The sequence below is a fragment of the Uloborus diversus genome, chromosome 4, assembly GCF_026930045.1.
Source record: "Uloborus diversus isolate 005 chromosome 4, Udiv.v.3.1, whole genome shotgun sequence".
In the NCBI taxonomy this organism is placed as follows: Eukaryota; Metazoa; Arthropoda; class Arachnida; order Araneae; family Uloboridae; genus Uloborus; species Uloborus diversus.
In genome coordinates, this window is record NC_072734.1 from 125,526,720 (window position 1) to 125,541,461 (window position 14,742).

The window sequence follows — 14,742 nt, forward strand, 5'->3', positions numbered from 1 at the left end:
TGTTTGGAAAATATAGCTAATGTACTTAATTCAATCAATGATCATGTTTTCGTTTCCTTTTCAAGCTATGTATTTTTTTGTGTATAAGTATTTGCAGGGCATGTCTTTGGATCATAAAAGTATTTGCAGGGCATGTCTTTGGATCATAAATTTTATAACACAATGGTGGAATCGTTTACATTATTTCTGAACTATGTTTTTTTTTTTTTTTGGAGGGGGGGGGGAGCATCAAATGTGTCATCCAACTTCATAAATAAGGTATCATTTCAAAGATTTTTTTTTTTTTTTTTCAGATTTAGGTAAAAATAAAGAAACAATTCACATTTAGGTTGCTTTAAAAAAATGTTCGCTTAAATAAAACGATGGCTTCGTTTGATTATATTGTGGACTTTCGCTTGCGTTGTTAAAAGGAAGAGTTGGATTGTCATGAGGTAGAGCGTTAGACCTTCAGCGGAACCTGTTCAGGGCTCGAGTTCCTGTTTGGGATTTGTTTCAAATCAAGCATTACGTATGTAAACCAAAGTAGTGTTAGTTTTAGAAAAGGGTAACACCTTTGACGTTGAAATTAATGCAACGAGAATACTCTCCGCTCAAAAAAACTAAGTGGAATGTAAGCTTAAGCAGAAGCATCACCAGGGTTTCCCCCTCCCCCCCCCCCCTCAAGTTCAATAGCGCAAATTCCCCCACCAAAATTCCTCTATCCTCTTTCCCTTTTTTTATTTTCTAGCTCTTTTTTATTTTATTTATTATTTTTTACAATGTTTTATTTATTTATTTTTTTAAATATTTTTTATTTATTTGTTTATTTATTTATTTTCAATTTTTATTATCATCATTATTATTATTTTATTAGAAAAATTTTGTGCTACAGAAATGAGACTTACAAACTAAATAAATAAATGTAATAAAATATAAACAGAATAAAATAAAATAAAATAAAATAAAATAAATTTAATCAATAAATTAAATAAAAAAATGAAAAAAAAAATCCCTCCCTCCAAAAAAATTTGGATGACCCCAACTTGCGCCATAATTTCCCCCCCCCCTCGAGGGCTCCCCTGAGCATCACCATAACTTAAATCATCATGACTTAAAGAGATTCATCTATGTATAGAAGAATAGTCCTTTATTGTATGTTGAAAGGTAGGTTTTTTTCTTAACTATGTTTGTAAAAGTTAATATAAATGAAAAATTTACTACTCCGAATAAAAATAAACTTTTTATCCAGTAATTCTATAAGTATTTATGAAAAACTGAGGAAATCATATCGTATAGATTATTTCTCAGGGTCATTTTTTGCGTGTACCATAATTTCCTTAGCAATTTATCAAACTTCATAATAAAGGCGTCAACTGAAAAAAAAAATTTCACCACTAGGCAAAAAAAAAAGTAATTAACAGAATGCTTTTTTTTATTTTTCGAAAACCTAAAAACAACCTAGACTTGAATTCGTTCCGTTAAATTCAAACTTAGCTTGCATTGTTACAAGGCAGCAGAAGTCTATAAACGGCGGAACTAATTTCTCCTTAGAAAAGTTGACTAATTTTTGTCTTTAAAGAACATAAACATGTAAATGCGTTCATCAAATTTTAAAGCGCGCACTATGTTTGAACAAGTGTCATAAAACGTAAATACGTTCAAATATTAAAACGCTCATAGCACTTTTTTCTATACGTTTGTAACGTTTCAATAAGCTCAATTGCATCGCACGTGTCAGCTAGTGTAATTTATTCTATATTGCTTATATATAACGTATCTTTGATATTTATTTTGCGAACCAATTTCCCAACGTTTTCCTATTATAGTGTTCATCTAACGATACAAAATTTGTTTTCCTAGAAAAAGTAACCAAATACTTATGAAAACCGTTTGAAGTTCAAGCTTTTCTTCGAAAATCTTATGTTATTTTATCATTTCATTCCTGCTCTTGCACATTTCAAAAGATTTCTCTCAAAGACTCTTCGTTCAGGTGCTTTATTTTTTTTTCCATTGATTCACAAATAGGTTTCTGCTTCAGTTGAATACTTTCGAATTTCTGATATGATCAAAATTGTGGATATAAAAGTCACTGGAAAATTAGCTTTGAAAATTTTCCGAGTTAGATTTTTGGTGCACTACGATAGAACAAATCGCCGCTTCGTTAAATTAAGCTTAAAATTAAGTTACGAAAAAAGGAAGAAGAACTAAAAAACTAATAACTCACTAAAGCAAATATGGAATAAGTTTCACATTTGTTTTTATACAATCCTTCTTTCAAAGCCCTTAGCTTTGTTCAGGGCCGCCGACAGCCAAGCGGTCAGTTTGGTCGCCAGATCTTTCCGACCACCATAAAATTGATAAAGTTTACACAATTCCCATTCTGAGCAGTCCCCTCCCCCCCAGGACAGGGCCCCTAGTACAGTGGTGGTCAAAATTACAAGGATAAAAGAAAAAAAACTACAAATTCTTCGCTGCATTTGGTTGGAAAGTTATACAAATTTTATGACTAGTCACATTCTATTTTTACAGTCATCCCGCTAGGTATAAAACTTCAAGTATTTGAGACAAGGAAAGCGGTTGTTTGAAAAATTTCAGGACGTACTGTAGTCGAATCACAACATATTTGAATAGATAGAGATCGGTCGAGCTTTCTCAAAAATTCCGGCAAATAAGGTCGACAAAGAAGAAAACTTAGGAAATCTCCAGTTTCTGTGTGTGTGAAACCAATGATGACAAAAAACGAGTTTGCCCCAAAAAACAAACATCAAGAGATATTCGATAGGAATTCAAGTTACAATACAGCGATCGAACTGTTCAACATCTTTTGAAAAAAAGAGAAAAAGGTTCATTATCTGAAACTAATGTCATGACAGACTCCTAAATAGTTCATAAGAGACCAAGGGTTGAGCGTGCCAAAAATGCGTCGTTATGGGTAAAAAGTGGGATAATGTAGCGCTTTTCAAGAAGAAAATGTTTAATTAGGATGAACTAGGTGGTTTTTGCTACTTCTGGTACGATCTCTGTGAATGAAAAAAAAATCTTAAAGCGTACATATGGAGGGGACTCAGTAATGATCTGAAGAAGTTTCGCTACGGACGGTAACTTTACCAAATTTTTTGTGCAGGGTAGAATGAATTCTGAGAGTAATGTTGATGTACCTACTGAGTAATATATTTTTAACCAAAATCACCATTAATTGCAAGTTAAAACTATTTGTTCCATCAGAATAATGGTTAATTATATGTTTCTCAGACCTCAAAATCATTTCTTGATGCTTATTTCGTGAAATTACTGTACTGGCTGGAAAAAAGGGTCGATCTGAAATTAATGGAAACTCTGAAACATTCTGGCAAGTTTTTGTGTTTTAGCATTTTCTGATTTTAATTTCTTCTTAGCAATTTATATGTATTCTTTTTTTGTTAATCCCATAATTTAGAAATCTACCATTCAATCATTTCTAAATGCAGAGTTCACTTTATTAAAGAAAAATATCTCATCAAGTATTAGTTATTTCAATAAATATCAACCAGTTTTCTCGAGAGGCTTATTTTGATGGGCTCATTGAGTCCTTCAAAAACTTCCCAACCCTTCAAGTAAATCACCATGAAGAAAACCGAGGATTTATTACGGATTTCTCTTCCCTTGGGGGGCATTAATGGCAGCGCTTCACTCATAACGAAGTCGCGGATCTGAGTACCTGCTTGATTTGTGACTCGGCACAGGGAAGACTTAACCGTTAAATGCAGCTTAATTAGCAAAAAGAGCGAACTAATTTGCTAATGCGCCTGCATTTCGAAAAGACGATAACTACCACTTCCACCATTACTGAGGATTAGAAAAGTAATTACCACTCCCGGTGTTCGAAGCACCCCCAGCTAAATGATAGAAAATAGAAAAGAGCTGGATTTGAAAGTTTTGAAAATTTTATTCCATGTTTTTTTTATTTATTATTTGCGTAGAAATGAAAACAGGGGGCAGAATATTATACATACATCTAAAGATGAGTATGAATGAAAATAACAGCTTTTAGCAGTAAATTCCATTCTTGTTGAAAGGTAATACCTACAAAATTTACTTTCTTTTTTTTAACGTGAAATCAAAAAAAAAAAAAAAAAAAATTGAATAAATGAAAAAATACATTGCTGGAATGATGACTCTCTTCTTCTATTCAATATTTTCATTTGTTAATGCATACATAACTCCGGTGATATTTAGTGAGCAAAAGAGATTTATAAAAGTGCATTTAAATTTACCAAGTGGAATCAAAAATGAGATTTGAGAACTCAGAATGGGGTTGTTTCCTTCAGTCAAAAGTAGTACTTTTAGTCACTGAAATTGATAGAATAAGTAAAAGAAAAAAAAAAAAAAAACATGGACCCAGAAAGTTTTTTTATTTTCCTAACAGTTATTTTGTAATTAATTTTTTTAAATGTCCGATTTTGCAAACAAGGCATGGTCTTATGACGTCACAAATGATGCTCTTTGGCACATTTTGTACCGCGTTTTCCACGCTATGATAATCAAGAAGCGAATTAAATTGCGCTCTACGCTTGCTATCAACCATATCGTTGCCAATATACGTGAATAAAGATGCGAATTAAGTATTTTGCTCTGTGAATGGCAACACAGAATGGCATTTCATCATTTGTGATGTCATCGGCAAGAAATGTAAACAATGAAAGTGCATCGATTTAAGTAATTTTTTTTAATATGAAACTTAAACAAATTATTTAAAAAATGGTTAGATCCTACATGTTTAATCATGTTCTTTCAGAAAAAAATATTTTTAAAATTTTGGAAACGACCCCATTATTTAAAGTTCTTGCGAAGTTTTTCCTTTCCTTCTTGTGCACCGATTCTTTTTTTTTTTTTTTTACTTTTTTTTTTACTTTTTTTTTTATTCGCTTTTATTTTAACTCATGTTATTAAATTGGACCTTTTTATTCTTGCTTTGAATATCAGACAAAGCTGGCTCTGCAGCGGGATCTGCTCAAAATCAAACAACACTATCAGTACCATTAATATTTAATTTCAATGGTTCACATAGTCTAAAATAAATCTTTTTCTTTAATATTAAAACGGAAGATATGTGGAGAGCTTAACTCGTTACACTTAACAATGTCTGTAATGTCAAACTCAATCAATTTACACGCAAAACCTTTGACAAGCAAAGTTAAGCTTTGAAATTAATTCGAATTTAAATTTAATATAACTGATGAATTTCCTCTCGTATAGTTCAACCTGTTTTCCCTCAATCACTACTCAGACTCTGGTTTCAGAAACGCAAATTCAATGTGCTGTTGATATTTTAACTTTTTACTTAACTAGCCATCCGTCATTTTTGTATCATTGTCGAATGTCGCTTAATGTAAATATTTCATTCTTTCCTTTTTTAAACCCCGGCACACAATGGAAAGGCTTATAAGTTAGACGCATCTGTGTATCTGTAGCACTCTAGTGCCTAAACGGATGGATCGAATTTGAATTTTTTTTCTATTCGAAGGGAGAGTTAATCGAGAGTGTTCTTAGGTAGATTGCGTTTTCGGATGACGTTAATTAACTAAGATATTAGTTAAAAACCTCTAAAAGGTTTTTCGCGATTTTTGCAGAGAAAACATATTTAAAAACTAAAAAATTTAGTTTCAAAATAAAGAGTAATTTTTTTCTACGTCTGATAAAATATGTTTGGATAATCCATATTATATAGAATTCGAATAATTCGCAACTCCAACGAACTATAGGGGGCACTGCAGTCACTGTTTAATGGCGGACGAAAAAACTAAAACAAACGCACGTGGTAACGAAGAAAATGCTAAAAGTGTTGTGATTTTTGTTCGTATGAATGATTTTTTTGTTTTATCCTTTTTAAATCAATATTTTAAGTCCTGAGGATATTTTGGCTCACATAGAAAGAGATTAGAATTCAAGAAGCCGTACTAAACGTCAAACATTAATGCAAATTACGTAGTTCGTAGTTCTAAGCAGCCATTTTCACGATGTTGAATTCGATATTTATCAATTCTTGATAAAACTAAATAATAATTGTGGCCTGACAAGAATAACAATTAATGCAAGAAAATTTAATGCGACATTACAAATTATTACCAAAAGATGATACTTCTTTGCTTTGCTTGGCTAGCGCTTATTGTTTTGCATTTGTAGCTGAGTTATTTTTCTCGAATTCCCGAATCGGTTAATTTAACATTTTTCTGTTTCGATGTTTCTAATTTCTGAGTTACGATTTAATTATGTCATGTTATGCAAATCATCTACAATATTCTTGCGGATATATGGTGGTAGTTTTCTTTTCAGTTGATTGACCATTATTTCTTTTTACTTATCGAATTCTGTAATCTTACTACCATTTTATTCCACTCATGATAAAAAATTAGATTGGTTTAACTAAAAACGCGAAATCTCGCCAAGGCTACTTTGCTCGCACAATACCAAAACTATAACCCTAAACAAATTTGGCGAAACCTTTCAGCTGAGAATAAAAGGAATAAAGTAAATTCTTTCTCGGTTAAACATTTTTCATTTTGTTCTACGATAATATATTTAAGAAAATATTTTGCATACTGTCCATTCCAACTAATTGCTGCTGTAAAATGGGGTTAGTTAAATTAATTTAAGATTAAAAAAAGACTCATATTCTTACAAATTCATACAAAACAATATTTTTTTTTTACTTTGTATAACGTTATCCAAGTTTGTTAATCCAGAGTTTTCGCTTTCACCATTTCTCAATCAACTCATATTTTAGAAGAAAATAAGGAAAACTAACATTATTTTGAGAAGCTCGAGAATACTACTAAGGGACGAATTAATTTCTGTAGCTGAAAGCAAACTAAGACACATCGATTGCGTTAATAAATACTCAGAACAAACTGCCTGTGTTTACGTCAACAGACACACGTGGAACGCAACGTGGCAATGTTTTAGTTTCTTCGGCAGTTTTGTAAATCACCGCAAGGTAGCGTATTCGAGCGCTGGAGTTGTGAATAACGTTTTCTTAATGCAAATTTTAAATACGGCTAAGCCTTTATTCACGAGGTTGGTAAACGTATTTATTGTCTACTGAGACTGTCTCTAGTGTGGGGTTTCTCAGTCGGTTTTTTTTTTTTTTTTAATTTTAGTTACTTGCTTTATAGCGTCGCACGCAAACTTTACTCTTTTACCTCGCCGAAGCTGTTACAACTAGGATCATTCACAGCTCTTTACTTACATTAATAGTTTTATTTGTTTTATTTCTCTCCGATAAAATGAATTGGGTTTCTCTGCTCAATTTCCATCAATGCCATTATTACAAACTTGAACAAGTGAAATGGCAACAGTTAGTTCAAAATCTCAAAGCGCCTTTTTACCAAACATGGTTGCATAATTTTTTCACTATATCTTATTAGAAATCTTTTCGTATTTGCTTCCTGTTCAGAATTTAAATAAACCTCTGTAGCCTCTGATGGCGGCTGAAAGAGATAAAACCAACAGTGATTCATTTACGTAGGCTATGACCTTCCCAATGAGACATCTGCATTGGCCGCGCAAAATTCTATTATTGTAATATTATAGTAATATTCCTCTTGGCTACAAAATGAAAAATTACATTTAGTAATTTAACCATTTAGTGCCCACCGTGACTCTGAGGTCACATCAAAGTTCATCATTATCTTTCCCTATAGGAGCGTTATTCATTTTCTGACCAGTGTGACCCGAAATGTGCAATGTGGCTACTTCACATTTAGGCTGCATGTATTGATGCAAGTTATTACTTCTGTCACAGTGTCACAAATCAATTTTGAAATTTAAAAAAAATTTAAAAACAAAAATTCACTTTATATGGGTTAAATGCATAATTCTTTTAACATTTCGGGAATGTAAATATTTTTTCCTGCATGAAATAACAAATTGAGTAATAGAATGTTAATTAAACGGGCAGTTAAACACATTTGTTTTTTTAATCAAAGCGATTCCGATTAATTGGAATCTATCTCACATGAGAAATATATAACTTGTTACTGGTCCATTTCACAGCATTTTGTCGAAATACCTAGTCCTCAATATGTCACTTTTTTTGCCATTACTATTTAATTTACTACTTGATTAGCGCATTATTTTATTTTGAGTTTGTATGTTGGTAGGAAAAACTCAAAATAAAATAATGTGCTAGCCAAACAGTAAAATAAACAGTTATGAGGGAAATATGTCATTTTGCTGACTCCACATTTGGAGAAAAAAAAAATACTGTGAAATGACCCTATAGCGAAAAGCAGAACATAACTGTTTACTTGATCCTATTCATAATGTTATTTTCAATGGATCTCAAAAACGAAAAAGCGGGAAACATCTTTCCCGTCAAAACAAAGCAAAAGCGAAACAGCAGATTGCAACTTCTTTATCCTACTTGATGATAAAAAAGCTCTAAACTCGGCCGGACGAGAATATCTATTTGCGGAACATGGGATCTCTCTCGAAAGAACATGAAAATCCTCTGAAATCACGTTTCGCGGCAAGAGGGAGGGGGGGGGGAAGGGAAGTTCGAAAAAAAAAATTAGACAATGGGATGGAGTAAAATGGAGTAAACTGGAAAGAAAGCTGGGATGAACGTGACTTTGCTGGGAACGTGGAGGGAGGGAGGGGATTGTCCAACACCCAGATTTGGAGAGAGAAAAAGGGGGGTAGAAGGAGAGAGGGAAACAATGGCAGCTATCCTCTTCGGAAGATGAATCGATTTAAAATTCCCATTTTCTTCATTCAAAGACCTAAAGGCAAAGTTCTTAGAAGGAATACAGGCCTGACAAATTGTTAGAAAGTGGTTTGATGTATTACGTACAGTATGTTATTCTTTGTTTTTGTATTACTTTCTCTTCTCCTTTTTAATTCGTAAAAATCAATAATGATTGAAAATTATCACAGATTAGTTAATAACTTGAATTTTCTTGCACATAACTGTTTTGCGATTTTCTATTTCGTTTGTTTTTTTCTCGAAACTCAATTAAATATTTCTTTTTTGCAAGTAATATTAAAGACATTAATAATGAAATCTTTAACATTTTTCAACAACAAATGTAATTTTTGAGTTACAACAAAATGTTACAATATGAGTCAATTTTTCAAAATTGCTTGCATTATCATACGCTTTGATCTTCTGACGATCAAAAATACTTCCAGACTGCCCTAAACTTTCGAAAAATCAACAAAAAACCAGACCTTCAGGCACTTGAAAAAATTAATCAAAAAACCAATCCTTTAGGCGAATTGGAAATATTTTAGTTTCTTAGTTTACTTCTTACTGAATACACAACTAGAACTCCCACGTTGTTTAGACGGTCTTAAAGTACTGCCAGACGGCCCCGGACATAAAAAAAAAAAATCATTTAAAAAACCTATGGGAATGTTTTTAGCGTCTCATTTTCGCTCTTACATTCTCTTTAAGCGTTCTTACATACTCTTTTTATTTTTGCAAGTGCCAGAAGGTCTGGTTTTTTCGTTGATTTTTCGAAAGTTTAAGGCAGTCCTGAAGTATTTTTGAACCGTCCAAGCTGTCTGGGGGGTCCAATTTTCAAATTCCGTAAGAGCAAAACTGATAAAATAAAGTATTTCCAATTTGCTAAAGGGTGGGTTTTTTGTTTGATGTTTTTGAAAATGCCTAAAGATTTGTTTTTAAATTTGGTTTTCGCTAGTTGGAGGACGTCTGGGAGTATTTTGTAATTGTTCAAACATTCTGGGAGTGGAATTTCTGCATCGTGTTGGAGCTAAATTGATAAAATAAAGTATTTGCAATTTGCCTAAAAGACGGGGTTTTCATTGATTTTTTGCAAATTCCTAAAGGATTTCCTTTTTAAAAGGTTTTCCACAAGTTCGAGGACATCTAGGAGCATTATATAATCGTTAACACAGTCTGGGAGCGTTATATATGTATTCTGCAAGGGCTAAACATAAAGTGTTTCTAATCTGCCAAAAAGATGGTTTTTTTTATTGTTTATTTTGCAAATGCCTATAGGATTTGTTTTTAAAATGGTTTTTCGCTTGCTCGAGGATGTCTGGGATCATTTTGTGATCGTGTACACAGTCTGGGAGGTTTATTTTTGCATTCAGCAAGCTCCAAAATCAAAAATTTAAACAGTTCCAAGGTGCCTACATGATGGTTTTTTCTTTTCTTTCTTTTTTGTTACTACGCAACTTCTTCAACTAGCTGCGCAGTAGCAAAATAACCACAAACGGCCTTGCAGACTCTCGATTCCAGATTCTATAACATTCAAGTTGTTCAATTTTTCCAGTTTCTAAGTGCCTAAAATACCTTCCCAAAATATGTCACCAGCTCTTGGGCTATAACGTGCTTTAAGTGTTGAATCTCAAACGTAAATCTTCCACCATTATAGAATAGCAAACAAATTTTTTTTTAAAAAAGCAGAAAGTAAAGCTTGAAGAATCACATATAACATACATGGTTGATTAGGCATTTAGTTTCGCTAAAAAAGAAATGATTCTGTCCGAATATAATTTTAAAAATATTTGCTTAAGAGTCAAAACAACGGCACTAATACCCCTCTACTCACCCCACCACACACAGAAGAAAATTATGCTTACATCGCTGAAGCTGAAGTACAAACTGCACTTAAATTGTATTTGAGGTTCACTTGTAGTTTCAACGTTTAATCTGACCCATCAAACTATGATCATCATATAAATTGGTAGGTTTAAAAAAAAATGTTGAACAAGGTTTGATAAACTCTTGTGAGACTGCAGTGGTAAATGAAGTCTTCTCCACCGTTTAAAGGGGACGCGCAGCATCAGGGAATTCTTCGTTTTTCTTTCTTTCTGTTTCTTTTTTTACATATTTTTCATCATTGCAGTTTTATTGCGCAAGCTTGCTTAATTGGTTTCCGCTGAAAATAGAGCTCGAAAAAAAAAAAGGTCAAAGTCTAACACTCTCCTAGTACGGAATCCAAAACGTGCTTCTTCAAACATCTCAAAACTTCATTTCTGCAGAAACTACGCTTTACCTTCCCTCGGCAGTACTATTCACCATATTTACTCGTTTAAAACTTCCGCATCAATTGAAGTGCAAGAGCAGCTTCAAATTTCAGAAAATATTATGAATAAGTTCAAAGTGGGTTACACCATACCCAAAACATTTTCACTTTAAAATCACTTCATAAATATTTCAGTTAAGTATACCATTAATATTTCCTTGCTCCCGATTTTTTCAAATAATTTTTAAAAGGTAAAAACTTGCTGTTGAATCAAAACTAACCACGACTCCATATTTGAACAAAGTTCGCCACTAACATTCTAATATGTAATATCATAAATCAAGCAAACGGTGATTTACACTAATTACGCTTTAGGTAGAAAACTCTCCCGCGAAAACATTATCGAACTATTATCTGCCTCGAGCACGCAAACGAGGTGTTTTAAATGCCCGATTTCAGTTCTGAACGTCCAAAATGATTCTCGCCTTTTTATTCTTAATTATTCTCTGGTCAAAAATGATTTTCATTCACGGATAGAACGATAGAACTCGTTAACGTTACCTTTTTTATCTCTTTTTTTTCAGAGCTTTAGAATACTGCCTTGATGTTGGTAACATTAATCTTTCTGCGATCAGGACAATCCGGGTTCTTAGACCACTCAGGGCAATCAATAGGATACCAAGTAAGCGATTCATTTTCAATACTTTAAAAGTATTATTTCATTTCTCTAAATACTGTTGGTTACATTGCCTTGGTTTTATCAATAGCGTAACGGCACGAGTAACAGACAGTCATAAGTTTGGAATTTAAATAAAAAGAGTTTTAGGCGGGTAAAACTGATGTTGCTGGGGTGCATGATTACGGTGCAACCATCTAGTGTTATCAGAGTGAATTTTATGAGCCAGTTGGTATTTACAAGGCAGTGGTGGAAGGTTTCGAGCAGCCACCACGAGGTCTGCCGGTATTTCATGTTCATTTGAATTTAAGAAGGTTTTAGTTTCTAAAAAAAAAGAACTTCTTCACATTTAGAAGAGGAAAAGGGAATTTTGTTCATTGTTCATACTTTCCTCATCCTATCTGTTACTGGATTTCATCAGACGCTTCGGTGAATGTTACTGGGGGTCGGACCTATTATCGAAATTGAGCAAATAAAAATAGAATTAACTAATTCAGATGATCCAGAAGCAGCCAAAGGTTAGATGAGATGTACTTCCACAAGAGAAAAATAGTTTAATACATTAAAAGCCTCAGAAAATTGTGTTAACCTGAGAACGATGTCTTAAGCATGTCTGTTACTGGTGCCGTTACCCTATTCCTTGAAATGCCTTACTTCAAAAAGTATTTAATATTGCCGTGCTAAGCCCAAAAGTCGTATCTGCATCCAAGTTCAAAATGATAAATTGCTGTTCAAAGTTGTGTGTCTCCATGTGATTCTGATGCAACTTTTTCAGGTTAAAAAAAAAATACATCCCATTGACTAATGACCACAAAACATTGCATTTAGGTGAAATATGTGACAAAGAAAGGTTTCTTGGTGATCGTAACTAAATTTTGATAAAAAAGGCAGATACGACTTTTGTGCTGAGCATGGCAGCATACTATTACCATTCAATGCATTTTCTTTTGGGTTATTAATCTTAGCCTTTGTAATATGACTGGTTGCACCGACCGACTTTTTCACACTTTTGATTTTATTTGCTTTTATTTGCTTATTTGCAGGTTTAGTACTTCTGAATGTACTGCCTTTATTTCAATATCATTCATTGTGGTGGATGCCATTTTAATTTATTTGATTGCTTAAGTTTCTTTGGCACGTCAATTTTAACTTTTTTTCCTCCATTCACAGCAATGTTTAGGTCAGAGCATTAAGCTTTTAAAACCAACAGAACAGTCATTTACCACTATTAAATTCGAACGTTTGTTCCAGAAACCTGTCAGCGTATAGTTTACAGTTATCGTTTGTTTAAGGTAACAATCCATTTTGCGTGTAATTATTTTGCAGAAAATCAGATAATACATCTTTCAGTCCGTTTAAATTAATAAACTAAATACTTTAAAGTACGCATCATTAATTATAATTAGGATTCTGAACTTATTTTTGTTTTACTGAAATTTTTAAATTTCTCTTAAAATGGAAATTATTGACTTTATGCCCATTTTGGAAAAATTAACTCTAAAATAAATAAAACCCATATCTAGAAAGAAAAAAAAGAAAACATTTCCATCGCTTTTTCAATGATTTTTCTATAATTTAAAATGTTTATTTAGTTTTTGCCGATAATTTAAACATGTTTCTGTATGATGATTTTGGCAGCATAGGTAAATTAACTTGCATTGAAGGCAGTTAACACTTGTATGCTAATGTCTTCTAGTCCTTCTTATGAGCATTTTATTTGGATCTTTATTGTTTTTATCTATAAAAACCGTAACTCTTAAAATCATTATCATCAAAATCACCCATTAAAATTTTCTTTTAACTTTGTTAGTGTAACAAGGTACATTGCAAAAACTTTTCACATGCACATTATGAAAAGATGTCTATAAGCACCTTATGTGAAAATGTTCATAATTGCACTATATAAACATTGCCTACCGAGAAACAAGGCGAAATTTTTGTCAGTTTGGTCGCCGGGCTACCCTTCCCACATTAAACTTATTAAATTTATACTAATTTCATTACCTCATCGACCGGGCCCTTACTTTCTGACTAGGCTGACATGACCTCTCGTCGGCTCTGTTTGTAATTTTGATCAAAGGTTCAATGGTTCATTATGTCTGGTTCAAATAAATAAATATAAAAATAGATAGATAGATAGATAGGTAAATAAATAAATATTGCTATGTAGAAAATCAATTACAAATGAGGATAATTACAATATGGCTCTTCCTATAAATAATATATTTCTGCTGTCGAATATATTCAAACTAGACGGAATCATAAATACCAAAATATAAAAACTGTCACAATACAGAGAAACACTTTCACTGGCCAAAAGCAAAATTATGTTTAAAAGCAACAGATAGAGTGCCATACAAAATTGCCTTGCTTTGATCACTAGATCTCTGTCGTACCGATATGCAACGGGTATTACTAAACAGCAAGTCCAAACTCAAGCACAGTAACTACAAATTGTTGCTGATTTTGGCGACCAAATGCAACTGACATGAACCCTTTTCTACAAAATAATGTACGGCGTTATAAACATTTGAAAGAGCTCTTTCTAGCGTAATCTATTGTTCAGTCTATGATCTTGAATTTTTGGTCAAAACTCATGTTATCTAGAAAAGAAATGATTCAGCCAATCGCTTTTATCCAAGTTGAAAAGTTTTTAGATCTTGGATATCGCTTTCTGTCAACTTTAGACAAACTTTAAAAAATCCTGTAAATACGAAAAAAATGTCAAAAACTATCTCAGTTGAAATGTGACTAGAAAGATCAATTAAGGTAATCTAAAAATTGCAAAAACCACACCACAAACAGCTATTTCAGAGATAGTGGAAAAAACATTTGAATCGCTGATTTTGAAAAGGGCGTAAGTCACCATTTTTGACAAATCGAGATAATAATGGGAAACGGTACTGTGAACGTAAACCTATTAAATGAGATTAAAAACGGCATAAGTTTGTATGAAAAGTGATTGAGAAAAATGGAGAGGAAATTTGCGATGATTTTAAAAAGGGCGCTAGTCATTGAACTTACGCCCTTTTCAAACTCATTGGCAAATTCTAATAGATGTCGCTGGTTGTGCAAGGTGATATTTTTTGTTTCTCTTGTATTAGTGTTTTATGA

General features: G+C 32.7%; 1 protein-coding gene across 1 annotated transcript in view; it reads left to right on the top strand.

Annotated features, from left to right (window-relative positions):
* Positions 1–14,742, top strand: part of LOC129220822 (voltage-dependent T-type calcium channel subunit alpha-1G-like) — a 188,240-nt gene that overhangs the window by 28,905 nt on the left and 144,593 nt on the right. Inside the window, exon 2 of the mRNA XM_054855252.1 lies at positions 11,537–11,634. Coding sequence (XP_054711227.1) covers positions 11,537–11,634 — 98 coding nt within the window. The remainder of the gene's footprint in view (positions 1–11,536; positions 11,635–14,742) is intronic.